At 49.6% G+C, this 16,693-nt stretch overlaps 1 protein-coding gene and 1 pseudogene across 2 annotated transcripts in view; both read left to right on the forward strand.

Moving 5' to 3' along the window:
* Positions 1-805: 805 nt before the first annotated feature.
* Positions 806-16,693, forward strand: part of LOC102911390 (DNA dC->dU-editing enzyme APOBEC3-like) — a 28,968-nt gene continuing 13,080 nt past the window's right edge. The window contains exons 1-2 of one of the 2 annotated variants that reach the window (XM_042264916.2): positions 806-883; positions 16,325-16,481. In XM_042264916.2, coding sequence (XP_042120850.1) covers positions 16,431-16,481 — 51 coding nt within the window. In that variant the 5' untranslated portion in view covers positions 806-883; positions 16,325-16,430. Of the gene's footprint in view, positions 884-13,324; positions 13,561-16,324; positions 16,482-16,693 lie in introns of those variants that run through there. The other variant, XM_006979195.4, reaches the window with a different exon arrangement.
* On the forward strand, positions 5,168-8,476 carry LOC143269784 (U11/U12 small nuclear ribonucleoprotein 25 kDa protein pseudogene; annotated as a pseudogene).

Genomic DNA, 16,693 nt, shown 5'->3' on the forward strand with positions numbered 1-16,693 from the left:
TGTTAGGCAAGTGCTCTACCACTGAGCTAAATCTCCAACCCCATAATAAATACATCTTTTAAAAAAAAAAATTTGCTCCACTTTGGTCATTTGGATTGGTGATCTTTTGTTTTGTCTTTTGAGACAGGGTTTCTCTGTATAGCTTTGTGCCTTTCCTGGAACTCATTTTTGTAGACCAGGCTGGCCTTGAACTCACAGAGATTCGCCTGCCTCTGCCTCCTGAGTGCTGGGATTAAAGTCGTGTGCCACCACCGCCTGGCCGATTGGTGGTCTTTTACTCCTGTCTGGTGGGCTTAACATTGTGAGCTGATTGCTGTGGATGCTGGGAACCGAACTCAAGGCCTCTGCAAATGTAATATGTGCTCTTAACCACTGAGTCATCTTTCCAGCTCCTAAAACATCATTCTAAACATGAATAAGTGCTTTATACCCATAAAGCCTCCCTCCCTCCCTTAGACAAGAGTGGACACTAGTGAACTCCACGCTCAGCTACACTGTGACTGGGTCACAAGTGGGCACATGACCTGTGCTGGTCCAGTCGATCTCAAACTTGTGTCCTTTCCCCCCCTGGGAATTCTGGGATGCAGCTTCTCTTCCTTGTCTGGATGGTGTGGGAGGGCTTGTCGCCGCTGTCGCTGCCGATGCTGCAGCAACTGGTTTCCCTAACCGCCAGAAGCGGGTCTGAAAAGAGGCCAGCACAAAGAGGACAGAGCTGGAGCCAGGGCACCTGCAGCTGGCAGGCGCCACAGCCCTGATGTCACAGAGGCCTCCCTTAGTTCCACTTATCATTGGATGCCCTCGGAATTGGGTTCCTGTCACCCCTGACTGAACACACACTGACCTGCCCCTACCTGCTTTTCTACACGGCATGCTGAAGAACGCAGTAAGCTTTAGACACGCTCCATTTTTTTTTTTTAAATGATTGCTTGTTTCTTTTGACCAGAATCAAGGTCCAGAGATGTCACTGGTGACCATTAACCCTTTTCTGTGAATATGGCCATGAGAGGACCATAGGCCTTTGTTCCTAGAACGGGGCTCTTCCTCCTCCTGCTCACGGCTGCTTCCACGCTGGCTCAGATCTCAAGGCACCATTTCTGGCCTGTGACTCACAAAGTAAATCGCCTATAAGTGAAAAACCTCTTATCATAACTTTGGCAGGAAAAACAAGATGGCAAGCCAGGCAACGGTCTTCACTCTGGAGCCTCGGTGTGCCAAGGGCTGCTCTGCACACTGCGCATGAGCAACGTCGTCAGTTTGCTCAAAGGCTGCGTGCCCTTGCTCGGGTGCGCAACTGTTTCCTATTCTGTGCGCTCCCAACAGGACGCGGAGCAGCGTTCAACAGCCCCACCTGATCACAGAGCCCTGCCAGTCTTGTGTTTGCTAAGAGGACAGGGGTGTCCAGGGACGGAGGACTCTCTCTGTCACCTTGCTCCTGTAGGAACAAGATAAATCGACTCGTGCTTTTGAGACAAGGTCTCTTGTAGCCCAGGCTGGATTGGAACTCACTATGTATTCAAGGATAACCTTGAACTTTTCTTTTCTTTTTTTCTGTTTGAGACAGGGTTTCTCTGTGTAACACTCTGGCTGTCCTGGAACTCACTCTGTAGACCAGGCTGGCCTCGAACTCACAGAGATCTGCCTGCCTCTGCCTCCCCAGTGCCAGGCTTACAGGTGTGCACCACCATACTTGTTTTGTTTACAACCAAATTGGTGTCTTTGTTCCTTTGGGAACCCTTGGCCTCAGCAGCCAGAGGGAGAGTCTACAGTGGGTTCAGATTCATTCTCTGGCCCAGCCGCAGCTTCCAATTTTACCATAGGAAACATCAACGCCTTCTCTTCAGAGTCAATGTGAGCGGAGCTCTCGGAAGGCAGGAGAGCATGATCCTGCTCCTCCTCCCTGGGCCCCAAAGCCCTAGTTTGGCAGGGATTCTGCCTCCCCACCCCATCCCCATTGGCCATCTCATGATAGTGCCCTAAGGCCACTAGGTGAGGAATGGGCGGGCGCAGGTTGAAGGTGGGGCTTGGTGGTAGGGGTGGAGCCTATCGGACATGGTGACCCAGAGGAGCTAGTGCGAAGCCCACTGGCTTTGGCCCCCCTGGAGGAGACCACAGGATGGTGCATTCCGGCCACTGCTTTGCCACCGTTCACCCTCAGGTTAGGGCAGAGCGGAGCGTTCATCTCCTGGCCAGCATCCTCTTTCACGGGGGTGGTACCACCCATGATATCAAGTGCAGGCTTCGACATCGTTGGCGGTTCAGAGCTTTGGCAGGAGTCCAGGAAACCGGTGGGCGTCGGCGCTGCCAGCTGGAGCTGTTAATGGAGTCGGAGCAGCTGCTGCGCCTCCCTCTCCACCGCGGTTTAATTCAGTGCTAGGACTCAAGCCCAGGCTTCGTGCGCGCTAGGCAAGGCACAATAACGGGGCCACATCCCCGGAGAGACTAACCAGTCTTGTATTAAAAGGCATTAGCCGGGCCAGGCATTGCCTCGTGGTGCATGCCTTTAATCCCAGCACTTGGGAGGCAGAGGCAGATGGAGAGCTGTGAGTTCAAGGCCAGCCTGGTCTATAGAACAAGTTCCAAGACAGCCAGGCCTACACAGAGAAACCCTATCTCAAAAAAAAAGGCATTATTTTCATGCTTATTCTGAGGTAATGGGTTGGTTATTTTTTAATGTGTGTGTGTGTGTGTGTGTGTGTGTGTGTGTGTGTGTGTGTGTGTATCTATGTGTCTGTGTGTATATAAGGCAGAGCTCAAATGTGGGTGTTGGTTCTCCAGTGTCTCCTACCTTTTTCTTGAGACAGAGTCTCTCACAAGCCAGGAACTTCACACAAAGAGCAAGCTGGGCTGCCCCCAAGCTTCTAGGGCCCCAACTCCCATCTTACCATCACTGGGAGTATCACCCCTGGATATTTTTTCTTTTCTTTTCTTTTTCTTGCTTTTTTTATTTAAATGCCTACAACACCTGATATTCCCAGGCAGTCTCCCATCCCTGTTTAGCTTCTGAGATCAGACGAGATCAGTCGCACTCAGGGTGGTATGGCCGTAGACCACCCCTGGATTTTTATGTGGGTTCTGGGGAGCTGATCTTAGATCTGCAGGCTTGCAAGACAAGCTCGTTACCAGCTAACCTTCTCCGCAGCCCGTAAGTAGAAAATGTATTCAAGCCGAGTGGTGGTGGCGCACGCCTTTAATCCCAGCACTTGGGAGGCAAAGGCAGGCAGATAGATCTCTGTGAGTTCAAGGCCAGCCTGGTCTACAAAGCAAGTTCCAGAGAAACCTTGTCTCGAAAAATTTAAAACAAAAAAAAATGTTTTCACGGCTTCAGACTGTGCCTTAGGTCACGTATTCACACCTAGGGGAGAATGGATTGGTGGTCCAGCAAATGAGATGTTCCGGTAGCCCTCTTTGAACCTACAATGCTGATTCATGGCTGCATATACAAAAGCATTACCTAAGGATCTGCGTGTCTTAGGACATGCATTTCCAATTTTATACTCACTCTGGAGGACTGCTTGCTCATTACGCTTGCAGAGCCCTTCTGGGCCTGGTATGCTGCCATTTTCTCATTAGTCATTTTTATTTTGTTATATGTTCATTTGTGATATGTGTCTGCATGCACCCAGATGCATAGAGAGAGATCCGGGCACTTGTGGAAATCAGTTTTCTTCAATCACATGAGTACGGAAGACTGAGCGGGGATCCATGGGCTTGGCGGCAAGCACCTTTATCTGCTGAGCCCTCTCCCTGACCCTTAGGCTGAGGGTTTCATTATTACTTTTAAATATGGTAACACTGATTCACTTCTGTTAAGTCAGAGATACAATGTAACATAATCGCAACCAAGCACACTCAAAAACAGAACAGGAGCAGTAGCCTGAAAGCAGTTCTCCACCAACTAGAATCTTCCTCATTCCTTTCTGGGCAAGGTACCTCCTCTAAGTGGGAGCTTTCAGGATTTGTATTTAAAACAGTGGCTGGCAACTTTAATCCCAGCACTGGGTGGGAGGGACCAGAAGCCGGGCAGGTCTCTGTGAGTTCAAGACCAAGCAGGGCTACATAGTGAGATTCTTTTTTTTTTTTTTTTAATTTCTTAAGTTCTGTGACATGTTTGAGTGCCTGAATAACGAGGTGAAGTAGAGGCAGGTGTAAAAGCAACCAAGTCTTTGGGAGGGGGGGGACTTACTGGATTTCTAGACCGTGAATTCTGTTTTCTAGTTTCTTTCCCTTCATTGGTATTTTGTGAGACAGGATCTCACTGTTAGCCCTGGCTGACCTGGAACTCACTATGTGGGTTGTCTTCAACTCACAGACCCCCTAGTGCCCAGATTAAAGGCCCGTGCCACCCAGCCGGCCCCTTTTCCCTGCATTCTTTTTTTTTTTTTTTCTTTCTTTCTTTTTTGGTTTTTCGAGACAGGGTTTCTCCGTGTAGCTTTGCGCCTTTCCTGGAGCTCGCTTTGGAGACCAGGCTGGCCTCGAACTCACAGAGATCCGCCTGCCTCTGCCTCCTGAGTGCTGGGATTAAAGGCGTGCGCCACCACCGCCCGGCTTCCCTCCATTCTTAACTAAAGACTTTCATCGGCCAGGAGGTAACTGGTGGTAGCTGACGGCAAACGGTCTTGTGCCTGAGCTAGGACCCTGATGCTAACTTCTACCAGGATGTGTCTTTAGGGTCAGGATGTAAAGGTGACCTGGACAAGGACGCACAGCAGCCGTTTCCTCCCTTTTCCTTGCTTTATTTATTAGCGCGGACATTCAGAGAAATTGACTGCACCTGGTGGCAGAGAGCAGCGCCAGCCCAGGGCCGCTCGCAGGAACCCCTCCTCCCCCTCTTTAATAAAGTACAGGATGGAGTCAGATTTTCCATCTTTGAGGTTCGCCGTGGACATGTGACTCATTTTGGCCAATGCGATGCGAGCATGGGTGACGTCACTTCCATGTAGACGCTTTAAGAGCCAGAGCAGTCAGCATCCCTAGGTGTTGCTGGCTCCCTGACAGCATCGCTCCTGAGTGCAGATGCGGGGTGGAACTCGCCGCCCCGCCCCAGGGATACTTAACATAAGTAGAAAAGGGCTTCCTAGAGTCAAACCCCTGAGATCTAGGGGTGCTCGGTTTCTTACAGCATGGCCTAACCTCTGCTGGCCCAAAAGAAAAGCCCCAGGTCCAGGACGGGACCTGGGAGTGCCAAGCTCCCTCCCTGACAGCCCGCGCCTGCATTCTCGCATCCCAATCCCAGGTCCTTCCAATCCTTCCCGCGCGGGATCTCGGCGCTCCCCTTTCTCAAGTCAGCCTTTGCGTTTGCTCCTTGCCAACCACGCACTGGATATTAGGAATATTTTCGGTATTGGTATAGATTCGTAGGTTGCAAAACTATTCAATCGCAGTCTTTTAACACCAGAGACATCGCTGGCCAAATGATCCAAGTCGTTTAAAACGCCAAAGACTCAGGTGTTGTTGAGAGCTCCGCACAACGAGCGCCGCGCCAAGTCTGCACCACCCGGGCCAAGGATTGTGGCGCGTTTGAAGGTGGTGGCTGGGAATGCGGCGCCCTGGGCCCCGGGCGCCCCCTGCAGGCGGCGGCTGAAGAAGCAGCGGCGGCAGGAGGACCCGCCCTGGTGTCTCTGCCCGAGACTGCGCAGTTGCAGGGAGAAAGGAACAGCCGCATCCTCAGCTGCGCTATCCTAGGAGCGGGAGCGGACCCATCAGCGGAACCAAAGGAAAATCAGGGGGGTGGCCTGTGGGCCGAGTAGAGCAGACCAGGCAAACCTACAATCTCGAGGGTATTTCCAGTGGATGAGCTGTGGGATGGGAAGGAGAAACAGGTCCCACGCATCCCATGCATCTTGCAGAGCATGAACTAGCGAGCTAGGTTGTTTCCCGGGAATGCATCCCAAAACCCCCACATGGCAAGGCGGATACTATTCCGGCCAAGAGAAGCGGCTGTGAGCGCTGTGGTCAGCGACGGAATGACTCTGAAAGCTGAAATCCTTGTAGATCAATTAATAATAAGTAGATAAAATGATAGATGATCGATGAATGATCAATAGTTGATTATAGATAGGCGATAACTAGATGATAGATTAGTGATGTATATAAAGATGAATGGATGGTAGATGATAGATAATAAGTATAGACAGATGACATAAATATTAGATCAATGTATAGCTGCTGGGTAGATATTTCCACATGCTTCTGTGCAAAGTGGCACACAGCTGGAATTCCAGTTGGAGACTGAGGTGTGTGTGTGTGTGTGTGTGTGTGTGTGTGTGTGTGTGTGCGCGCGCGCATGTGCCTCCTAGCCACAATACCCACCCTACTGGACATTACTCTGTGGTGGTTTTTGTTTTGTATTAGTGGCAACTTCTAAAAGTCAGATCTGCTTACCTAACCTGTCATTTATTCCACAGCCTGAACCCATGGCAAAGTGGCTGAGGATGTGGCTCAATTGGTAGAACACTTGCCTAGCGTTCAAGAGGCCCTGGGTTTGATTCCCCAGCACCATATAAACTGAGTGTAGTTAACTTATCTTCGTGAACTCATGAGACTGTGGGCTAGAGATGAAATGGACCCCCGCCTCTGTGGCTACCTTGCTGTGTCATGGAATCTATTCAGAGAACTAGTTCAAGTGTGAGTAAAAGGCTGACGCCCACGGAGCAGCCGTTGGCACGCCTGGACTCATGTCAACAGGCATTACCAAGCAGGATAAGTTGGTGATAGGTGTAGGCCCTGACATTTGGTGGGTCCCACAGCTCCGTGATTCTTTTCTATTGTATAAGTGAGAATGTTGTGGAAATTACTTTAACTAGGCAAGATGTGTTACATTTGTTTATGTTGTATTTGTTTAATTATGTAAAGATGTGTTGCATTTTTTTTTTTTATCTTGCCTGACTAAGGCACCTGATTGGCCAAATAAAAAGCTGAACGTGTAGCTGACTTTGAATTTGAGATCCTCCTGCCTCGGGTGTGTGCCACCTTTCACAGGAGCATATGGAAGAATCTGCCCAGCATCTATACATTTATTGGTTTAACACAAAGCTGAATAGCTAGGCAGTAGAGGGATAGGTGGGGCTGATGGGCAGAGAGAATAAGTGGGAGGGGAAATCTAGGCTCCAAGAATGAGAGAAGAGAGGAGGAGGAAGAGAGGGCGACACCCGGGGCCAAGGAGGCAGGCAGCCACCAGCCAGCCAGCCAAGGAAGAGGCAGGAAAAGAGAGACACACAGAAGGAAAGAAAAGTAAAAAGCCCCGAGGCCAAATGTAGATGAAGAGAAACAGGTTTAATTTGCAAGAGCTAGTGGGACATGCATAAGATAAGACCGAGCATTCATAACTAATAATAAGTCTCTGTGTCATGATTTGGGAGCTGGCTGGCCCAAAGAAAGCCTGCTACAGGAGAGCATTAGAACTCTTTCAGGACTGCCTGTGAGGCCCAGCAGACTTGTGAGTTTATAGCTAAATATGAAGAATGCTTGGCCCACACATGCTGAGTATTATAGAAGTATTCACTGTTGCCAAGAGTAAAGGTGCCTGCCTAAGTACCAGCACTCGGGAGGTGGAAGCAAGAGGATCAAGAGTTTGAGGCCAGCCTGGGCTACAGAGTGAGTTCCAGGACAGCCAGGGCTACACAGAGAAACCCAGTCTCAAAAAAAGAAAGAAAGAAAGAGAGAGAGAGAGAGAGAGAGAGAGAGAGAGAGAGAGAGAGAGAGAAAGAAAGAGAAAGAAAGAAAAAGAAAAGAAAAGAAAAAACCCAAAAACCAACCAAACAAACAAAGGAGATGTAAGTCTGAGGATGATGAGGATGGATTTGTTCCAAGAAGGTCTCGCCATGGTGGTACAAGACCCGCTGCTCTGTGACCTTCCGATCCAGGTCACTTTAGAAGAGGTCAACTCTCAGATCGCACTGGAATATGGCCACGCAATGACAGTCTGAGTGTGCAAGATGGATGGAGAGGTAATGCCTGTGGTCGTCGTCATACAATGCCACGGTCCTGGACCTGAAGAAAGCTATCCAGAGATACATGCAGCTCAAGCAGGAGCGGGCAGGAGGCATTCAGCACATCAGCTGATCGTATGTGTGGCGGACTGTACCATCTGACCTCAGCTGGGGAGAAGCTCACAGAGGACAGGAAGAAGCTCAGAGATTACGGCATCCGGAATCGAGATGAAATTTCCTTTATCATGAAGCTCAGGCAAAAGTGACCCCCAGACCAAGTGATCTAATCTTTCCCAGCAAAAATGGCCCCCTCCCCTTGTCCTCACAGGAAAGGGTGTTGAGGTAGCTGCATCCCTGGGTTGCCCGGATGGAGCTGTCAGGGAGAGAGCCCTGGAACCCTCGGAACATGGAAGGTTCCTCTGTCCTCGCTTTTCCTGTGAACTCAGCCTGAAGATCCTATATGATTGTGGGGCTGGCCTACAGAATAAACCTGTTTGCTTTGTATCTGGAAAAAAATATAAATTAAAAAAAAAATAATAAAACTCAGTTCCAGCCTCAGCTTCTATTTGCCATTAAAAAACAAAAATGGGCTGAGTGGTGGTGGCGCACACCTTTAATCCTAGCACTCGGGAGACAGAGACAGGAGGATCTCTGGGTTTGAGACGAGCCTGATCTACAGAGTGAGTACTAGGACAGCCAGGACCACACAGAGAAACCCTGTCTCCAAAAAGCAAAAACGGGAGGGGTGTGTGTGTAAGTGTGGTAGCACACACCTTTACCCCAGTCATGGGTTAGAAGAGGCAGGTGGATCTCTGAGTTTTGGGGCAGCCAGGGTTGCATAGTGAGACACCCTGCCTCAAAAACAAGCGAAAGAAGCAAGGCAGGAAAGAAAGGAAATTAGAGACTCTAAGGATATTGAAGTAAGCCAGCAGTCACAGAGTGCTAGCAAGTTCTGGGTCAACTTGACATAAGCTAGAGTTACCTGAGAAGAGGGAACCTCAATTGAGAGAATGCCTCTGTAAGATACAGATGAAGGGCATTTTCTTAATTAATGATTGACGGGGAAGTGGGGGGAGGGGGATATGGCCCAGGCCACTGTGGGTGGTGCCTTTTCTGCATTCTGTAAGAAAGCAGGCTGAGCAAACCAGGAATAAGCCAGTAAGCAGCACCCACCCCTTTGTGGCCTCTGCATCAGCTCCTGCCTCCAGGTTCCTGCCCTGTTTAGGGTTCCTGTCCTGGCTTCCTTCAGTGGTGAATGGTGATGTGGAAGCGTAAGCCGATGAACCCTTTCCTCCCCAGGTTGCTTTGGTCATGGTGTTTCGTCACAGCAACAGTGACCCTGACTAGGACACACAGAGACACAAGTCGGGTGTGATTCTGAGGAACCCGCCTGGCTCCATTTGGAGGGCAGGAGCCATTATGCTGTATTGTTAAAAATAAGTTTCTGTTTACTCTAAGAGCTGAGCTGTTCTGTTTCCTGGAACCTGACCTTCCCCAACCCATGACCTTGACTCATTTTTGAGAATACCCTTACCCTCCCTAATCACACGGTGACCACACTCAAGAGCCCAGAGCAGGTCTGAACATGAGCCCACCTACCCAGCTTCTTGTACTGCTTGAGCCTTGCCCTAAATTCTCAGTCACAGGGAGAAGAGTTGGTTAAAAATAAAGACAAGAGCCCGGCTGTGTCGAGAGCTGTGTTGAGATAACCACAGACTTGTGTTAGCAACCCCTCTGTTAAGCTTGTACAAACACTATGTTATCACAAATTGTACTACTAATTGTAAAATGTTATCCAAAGTTGTAAATTCCTGGAATGTACCATCATCCAGGACTTAATCTCAAATTGTAAAAATTCTTTTTCTTATATCACCCCTGAGCAGCCCCCCTTAAAGGACCTACTCCCTCTGGTCGGGTCACAGAGCACATCCCAGCCTGCCTGTGGCCCTAACTAGTTAGAAGTTCTGGTACCCCAGGGTGATGGAATAAAGTTGCTTCTGCTCATACAAGGTTGGCAGCCTCGTCTTCGATATTTGCACAATTCCCAGACCCAGCACACACGATGTTTTTTGGAGATTTTTTTTCTGTATTTTCTTATTGCCCAATCGTCTCTCTTCTGTAAAACAGCTTTGCAACTACTCCTGATTTTACTCCTTAAAAGGGGCCCAAGACATGGATTCAGACTGCTCTCTTTAACCCGACTTAGGAGGCAGGCACTGGCCACCCCAATAAAAATCAAGCTCACTTCAAATTTGGCTCAAATTGAGGTAGTGGTTTTATTCTCGTTGGGGGATTAACAATTCCATTTTACAAGTGCAGATCCCAGAGACAGAAGGGAGAAAGCTGGGAGGGGAGAGGAAGGGAGAGCTGGACTTGGTGGCATTTCAGCTTTACAGGGTTGAGAGAGTCAAGGAGGTGAATCTATTTGTGCGGGTTATTAGTGTATTCAATACAAGCTAGAGAGGGCAGAGAGGCATCTGTACACACTTTCACTGTCATTCACCATGGGAACGAACAGGGACACCACAGCACAGCCGTGCACAGTGCCACACACCTGTGATCACAATGCTCAAGAGGCTGTCAGGGGAATCTCCAGTTCAAGTTCAGCCTGATTTACCTAGTGAGAGTGTGTCTCAAAAAGCAAAGCAAGCCAGGCAGTGGTGGTGCACACCTTTAATCCCAGAACTTGGGAAGCAGAGGCAGGTGGATCTCTGTGAGTTTAAGACCAGCCTGGTCTACAGAGTGAGTTCCAGGACAACCAGGGCTACACAGAGAAACCCTGTCTTGAAAAACAAAAAACAAAACAAAACAAACAAAAAAGAAAAAACAAAACAACATCATAATATCACTTTAAATTCACTGGGTGGTTAAAATGAAAATGAGTAATACAACCAGATGCTGGGACGGCTGTGGAGAAGATGGACTACTCACACATTGGCAAGGGGAATACAAAACAGTATAGCTCTTGTAGAGTTAGTAATTTCTTTTTTTATTTTTTTAAGATTTATTTATTAATTATGTATACAATAAGCCTGCATGCCAGAAGAGGGCACCAGATCTCATTATTGATGGTTGGGAGCCACCATGTGGTTTCTGGGAATTGAACTCAGGACCTCTGGAAGAGCAGGCAGTGCTCTTAACCTCTGAGCCATCTCTCCAGCCCGAGTTAGTAATTTCTTATTAAACTAAACACACAGGTGCTAGGAAGCCAGCTTTGTCAAAAACTTCCAACTTTCCAGGACGGTCACCAGAACCCCCAGTAACAGGGAAAGGACATGCACCAAACCCCTTGTGCAGTTCAGCAGCTTCCAGTTTCTGGGTGTTTGTTTGTTTGTTTGTTTGTTTGTTTGTTTGTTTTCAAGACAGGGTTTCTCTGTGTAGCTTTTTGGATCCTGGCCTGGAACTCGCTCTGTAGACCAGGCTGGCCTCGAACTCACAGAGATCCGCCTGGCTCTGCCTCCCGAGTGCTGGGATTAAAGGCATACGCCACCACTGCCCGGCCAGTTTCCAGTTTTACCAATAGATTGTAACTCCATCCAAGTACATCTCTTGAGCCATCCTATCTCTTATCAAAAGACAGAGAACAGGCTGCAGAGATGGCTCAGTGGTTAAGAGTACTGGCTACTCTTGCAGGGGACCCAGGTTCAATTCCCAGCACCCCCATGCCAGCTCACAACCATCTGTAACTCTAGTTCCCAGTAATCTGATGCCCTAGTTTGGACTCCTTATACCAAGCACACACATACCATACAAATAAATATAATAAAGAGGGACTGAAGAGATGGCACAGTGGTTAAGAGCACTGACTGCTCTTCCAGAGGACCAAGTTCAATTCCCAGCACCCACATGGAAACTTACAACTTAACTGTAACTCCAGGATCCAACACCCTCATACAGACATACATCCAGGCAAAACACCAATGCACAAAAAATAAAAATAAATAAATTAAAAAAAACACACACATATAATGAAGAAATAAATGTAGTGTCAGTGGTGATATCATTTTTTTTGGCTCAGTTTTTGTAACAATTTGGGTACCCAATAAGTTCCTTAAATAAACCACATTTTATCTTGCCAGTAGCCCCATAAAGTAGGATTTATTTTTTATTTATTTATTTTTTTGAGGGAGGTTCAAGACAGGGTTTCCTGGCTGTCCTGGAACTCACTCTGTAAACTCACTCTGGCTGTCTCTGGATCCACTCAGCCCTGGCTGTCTCTGGAACTCACAGAGATCCACCTGCCTCTGCCTCCCCAGAGCTGGGCTTAAAGGCGTGCGCCGCCGCCGCCGCCACCACCAGGTTGGCTTTTTTTTTTTTTTTTAATGTCCATTTATAGATGGGGAAATACTAGACTCGGGGTGTTAAATAAATCACCAAAGACCACACAGTAATAAGGGGACAGAGTTCATCCCTTGGCTGCAAAAACGGAATTTTTACCACTGTGTCTTCGGACTCCTCAGAATCTGGGTTTAGTGCATTTTCTGGGTCTCCTTTCTGTTATATTTTCTTTTTAAACGTGTCTAGTTCTGAATGAAGTATTATTTCCCATTAATGCTGTTATATTGTGTCCATTTGTTTTCCATGGCAATAGAAAAACCTTCACACACACCTCATCCCACCAAGTTCAACCAGTTAATCCGCTTTGCACAGAGGTAGGACAGACTTCCGCCAGGTGGGGGCGCTGTGACACATTCTCACTCCAGGACAGCAGGCTACTGAGCCCAGAGCCTCTGTAGAGAGCAAGGATTCACCAGCACAGACATGTATCCAAGGACGCGTCAGATTATTTGACGCCATGTGCATTCATTCCTCCAAAGAACTCTGGATGAACTTCAATAACCAGAAGTTCGTGCTTCTGGTTCTTGGTCCACACTGCCACCTTTGAGAGCCAGGTCTGTGGGGGAAAGCAAGCTCGTCCACCTTTGAGAATCTGTCTCCCTCATCTGCAGGGACAAACAGCAAAGGAGCTTGGATCACGGCCTCTAATGCCAGCTCGTCCACGGGCAGCTGCCTGGTCCTGAGCCATCAATGACCCATCTGAGCTTGGGCAGCTGGGAAATTAGAGATGAAAGATGCCAAAATCCAAGTCCACAACTAGAAACCCAAAGCTAGACTGTCCCCTCCCCTGAGTCGAGGGGAGAGAGCCCAGGAGTCCCTACCCAGAATCCACGCCTCCTTCACACCTGAAGAGTCGCTACGGCTCCAAGTTCTGGCACAGCCTGGATTGAGCCGGTGGGATGGAGAAGCCTGAGGCTACCCTAGAGGCGTGTTTTGCCCCTCACCGCGCTGGGCGCCGGCCTCCCACCGCAGTCAGTTTCTCTTTCTCTTTGCGATCCCCTCGGGCCATTGTACCGAGGAGCAGGTCTCTGCCAATCGAGGGGACAGCGGGTAGGAGGGAAGGTGGGCAGGAGCCTGCTGGGCTCGATCGCCCAGAGCCCTCCCATTCCGGGGGCTGAAGCAGGAAGAGGGTGGGGCCTGCACTCACATGGCCCAGGAGGTCACTCGCATTTCTGGGGTCTCCCAAAACCGGAGCCTAGACACAGGAAATGCAATCCCAGCGCGTGGGGCCCAGAGCTGGGATGGGACCAACCTGCCCGGGATGCCGGCGTCGCAGACCCTACTCACCAATCAGGTACCGCTGGCCCCGCTACTCCAAGATTTCCCCTGCAGTCTCTTCCTGGGGGCCCCCATTGTGCTATGTGCTGGGCCTCTCCTCCAGGTCCCCAACCCTGCGACTCCTCTCTCTCTCCATGATCCTCTGTAGCCCCCTCTCCCTTCGAGGGTCCCACGGTTGCCTCGTAGCTGCTTTTACACTGGCCCCCTGGCACCCCTCTCCATATCTCCCATATTTCTTCCTCTTAAAACTCCTCCTCAGGCTGGGGCTGCTCGTCCGTGGGTCTTTCCGCTGATCCCGGGCTGGGCTGTGCGTCTGAATTTAAAGAAAAGTCCATGGAAGCGAACTTTGGAGCACTTTCGATGGATGTTCTAGGCTCTCCATGCTGTTCTAACCCAATCTCGGGAGAAGAGGGGGCCACTCTGATGTGAATCACCTTTCCCGAAGTAGCCTCCCCGGGAAAGAAAGAGTGAAAAGAGAAGTCCCTCAACACACCCACTTCCTGGATGGCCACTGTGACCCCTCACAACCACACCATTCAGATAACGTTTGAGAAAGAGAATAAGAGTAGGGGGCGGGGATGGCACTGGGGAGATTGGCGCTTCAGTCAGGAACGGTTTCTGCTTCCACGGAGGACCCAAGTTCAATTCCCACAATCAGTTGCATCTCCAACTTCAGGGGATCCAAGGCCCTCTCCCGACCTCCAGGCATCCCAACATGCACATATTCTTACACACGCACAAGTACGCGTATCCAATGTCAAGAGATGTAAACAGCCGGGCGGTGGTGGCGGCGCACGCCTGTTATCCCAGCACTCGGGAGGCAGAGCCTGGTGGATCTCTGAGGCCAGCCTGAGCTACAGAATGAGTTCCAGAGCTACGCAGAGAAAACGTTTTAAAAAACCTAAATAAATAAATAGACATAAGCCTGTGTGTGTGTGTATACGTATATATGTATACATATATACATATGAATATGAAAGTTACACCCCCAAACTGCCTACTCCCACAGGTGACTCTCACTGATTTCTATCCCCTCTCCTGGTGCTTTTGATCTCGATTAAAGAATTCCTTGGACGGCTCATGTGTAAGTAGAAGGCCGGTCCAGTCAGTGCCAAGAAGATGGAGGCATGAGAGTGGTCGGCAACCAGAGACCACTGGCCCTCCTGCACCCCAAGCAGCCATGTGTAGGGGGGTGGGGAGATGCAGGCTTTCAAGGCTAGTACTTTTACCTGCTGAATCATCTTCCTGGCCCATAGTGGGGTTCCCCTCCTCCCCGTCTTTAGAACGTTCACCTTCTCCTGAGCAACTTGATTCTATCTAGTGATGGATAGACCTGTACAGAGGACCGTCAGGAGAGGCCTCAGCAAGGCATATCACAGAAAAGCATGTCTTTAATCTTCCACAGAAAGATTCCCTGAAGCCAGGTATAGGCACTTATCTGTTAATAGCCTTGGCCCATGGGTGGCCTTGAAACCAGGCCGGGATGTCACCTCTCCTCCCTGTGACAGAGATAAGACTCTTTCTTCTGACCAGGGGTTGATTGAAGTGTGGGTCTTCCGGCCTTTTGTTCTCCAGGCTGCTGACTGTGAGGGAGGGGTCCAGGCTGATTCCCTCCACTAACTCTTAACCATTGTCCTAACAATATCGGGGACCAACTGGTCTACCAGGCATCCAGTTCTTTCCCACCAAGCTCTATGATAGGGGATCTCTGCCTCCTGGTTTTGGGTTGTTACTGTGTTGTGGGATTTTGTGGTGGTGGTGGTGGTGGTGGTGGTGGTGGTGGTGGTGGTGGTGGTAGTGATGATGGTAGTTTGGCTGCTTTTGGCTTTTTTTCAGACAGGATTTTGCTATGAAGCTTTGGCTAGCCTTGAACTCACTATATAGATCAAGCAGGACTCAATCTTATAATAGTCTCCCCCTGTTCCTGCTCCCCAAAGGCTATAGTTACAGGCTTGGGCTTACCCTGTCTATTAAATGGGAACATTTCCTGCAGGGTCATGGAAGGATTTTTATGAGTTCAGACCCAAGAAATGCTGAGACAGTAGATTGTCTATGTGAAGGTAGGAATTTCTCTGACAAGATCTCTCTCTCTCTCTCTCTCTCTCTCTCTCTCTCTCTCTCTCTCTCTCTCTCTGTGTGTGTGTGTGTGTGTGTGTGTGTGTGTGTGTGTGTGGTTGTATACATGTGCTCACATCTGGGAGCCAGAGGTTGATGTCCAGTGTCTTCCTCAGTTGCACCCCGCCTTATTTCTTTGAGTTAGGACCTTTCAGTGAAACAAGCTTGTGGATTCCAGTTGGCTGGCCAAAGAGCTCCTGGGGTCCTCCTGTCTCCGCTACCCCAACTCTGGGGTTATAGATGCACACCCCTGTGCTTGGCTTTTACATCTGCTCTGAGAACTGGGACTTGGGTGTAAGCACTTTATTACTGAGTCATAGCTCGAGTACCATTTCCTGGATTTTTAAAACCTCCGTACTCGATAGAGGTGTCGAGTCAGGAAGGAGCTGGGGTGAAATGCTAAACGTTATTATTCCTCAGGGTTGGAAGAGTTCTGCACCTCCCGAGTTCTCAGGTAGGGGCTCCGCTGGAAGGACCAGCCCTGGGACGCGGGTCGGAGGGGACTGCTCCGACGGCAGCATTTTCTCTCCTTTCCCCCATCTTCCCGCTTGCGGGAACTGTCAAAGGTCGACGTGAGGCGGTGTCTCAGGGCTCCGGGGGCCTTGTTCTGCTTGGAGTCCCTCCCGGGCACGCGCTGCAGCTTGTTTTCTCCCTCATGCCTGCAGAAACCCGATAAAGCTGTTGTATCAAAGAACCTTCTACTTCCACTTTAAGAACCTACGCTTCGCCAACAGCCGGAACAACACCTTCTTGTGCTACGAAGTGAACGGGATGGAGTGCGACGAACTCGTCCCCCTTTACCAGGGGGTCTTCAGAAAAGAGGTATTGGGGTCGGAGGTGCAGCTCAGTTGGTAGACTGTTTACCTAACGTGCACGGAGTCCTGGGTTTGATCCGTGGCGGCCCCAGAAAACCCAGGCACAGTGGCTCATACCTGTAATCCTAGCTCTCAGGAAGGCTGGCAGTGCAAGATCATCCTGGGTGATGTAGAGGCTGGGGCCAGCCTGGGTGATGTGAGATCTTCTCCAAACAAACA

Source organism: Peromyscus maniculatus, chromosome 20 (genome assembly GCF_049852395.1).
Source record: "Peromyscus maniculatus bairdii isolate BWxNUB_F1_BW_parent chromosome 20, HU_Pman_BW_mat_3.1, whole genome shotgun sequence".
In the NCBI taxonomy this organism is placed as follows: domain Eukaryota; kingdom Metazoa; phylum Chordata; class Mammalia; order Rodentia; family Cricetidae; genus Peromyscus; species Peromyscus maniculatus.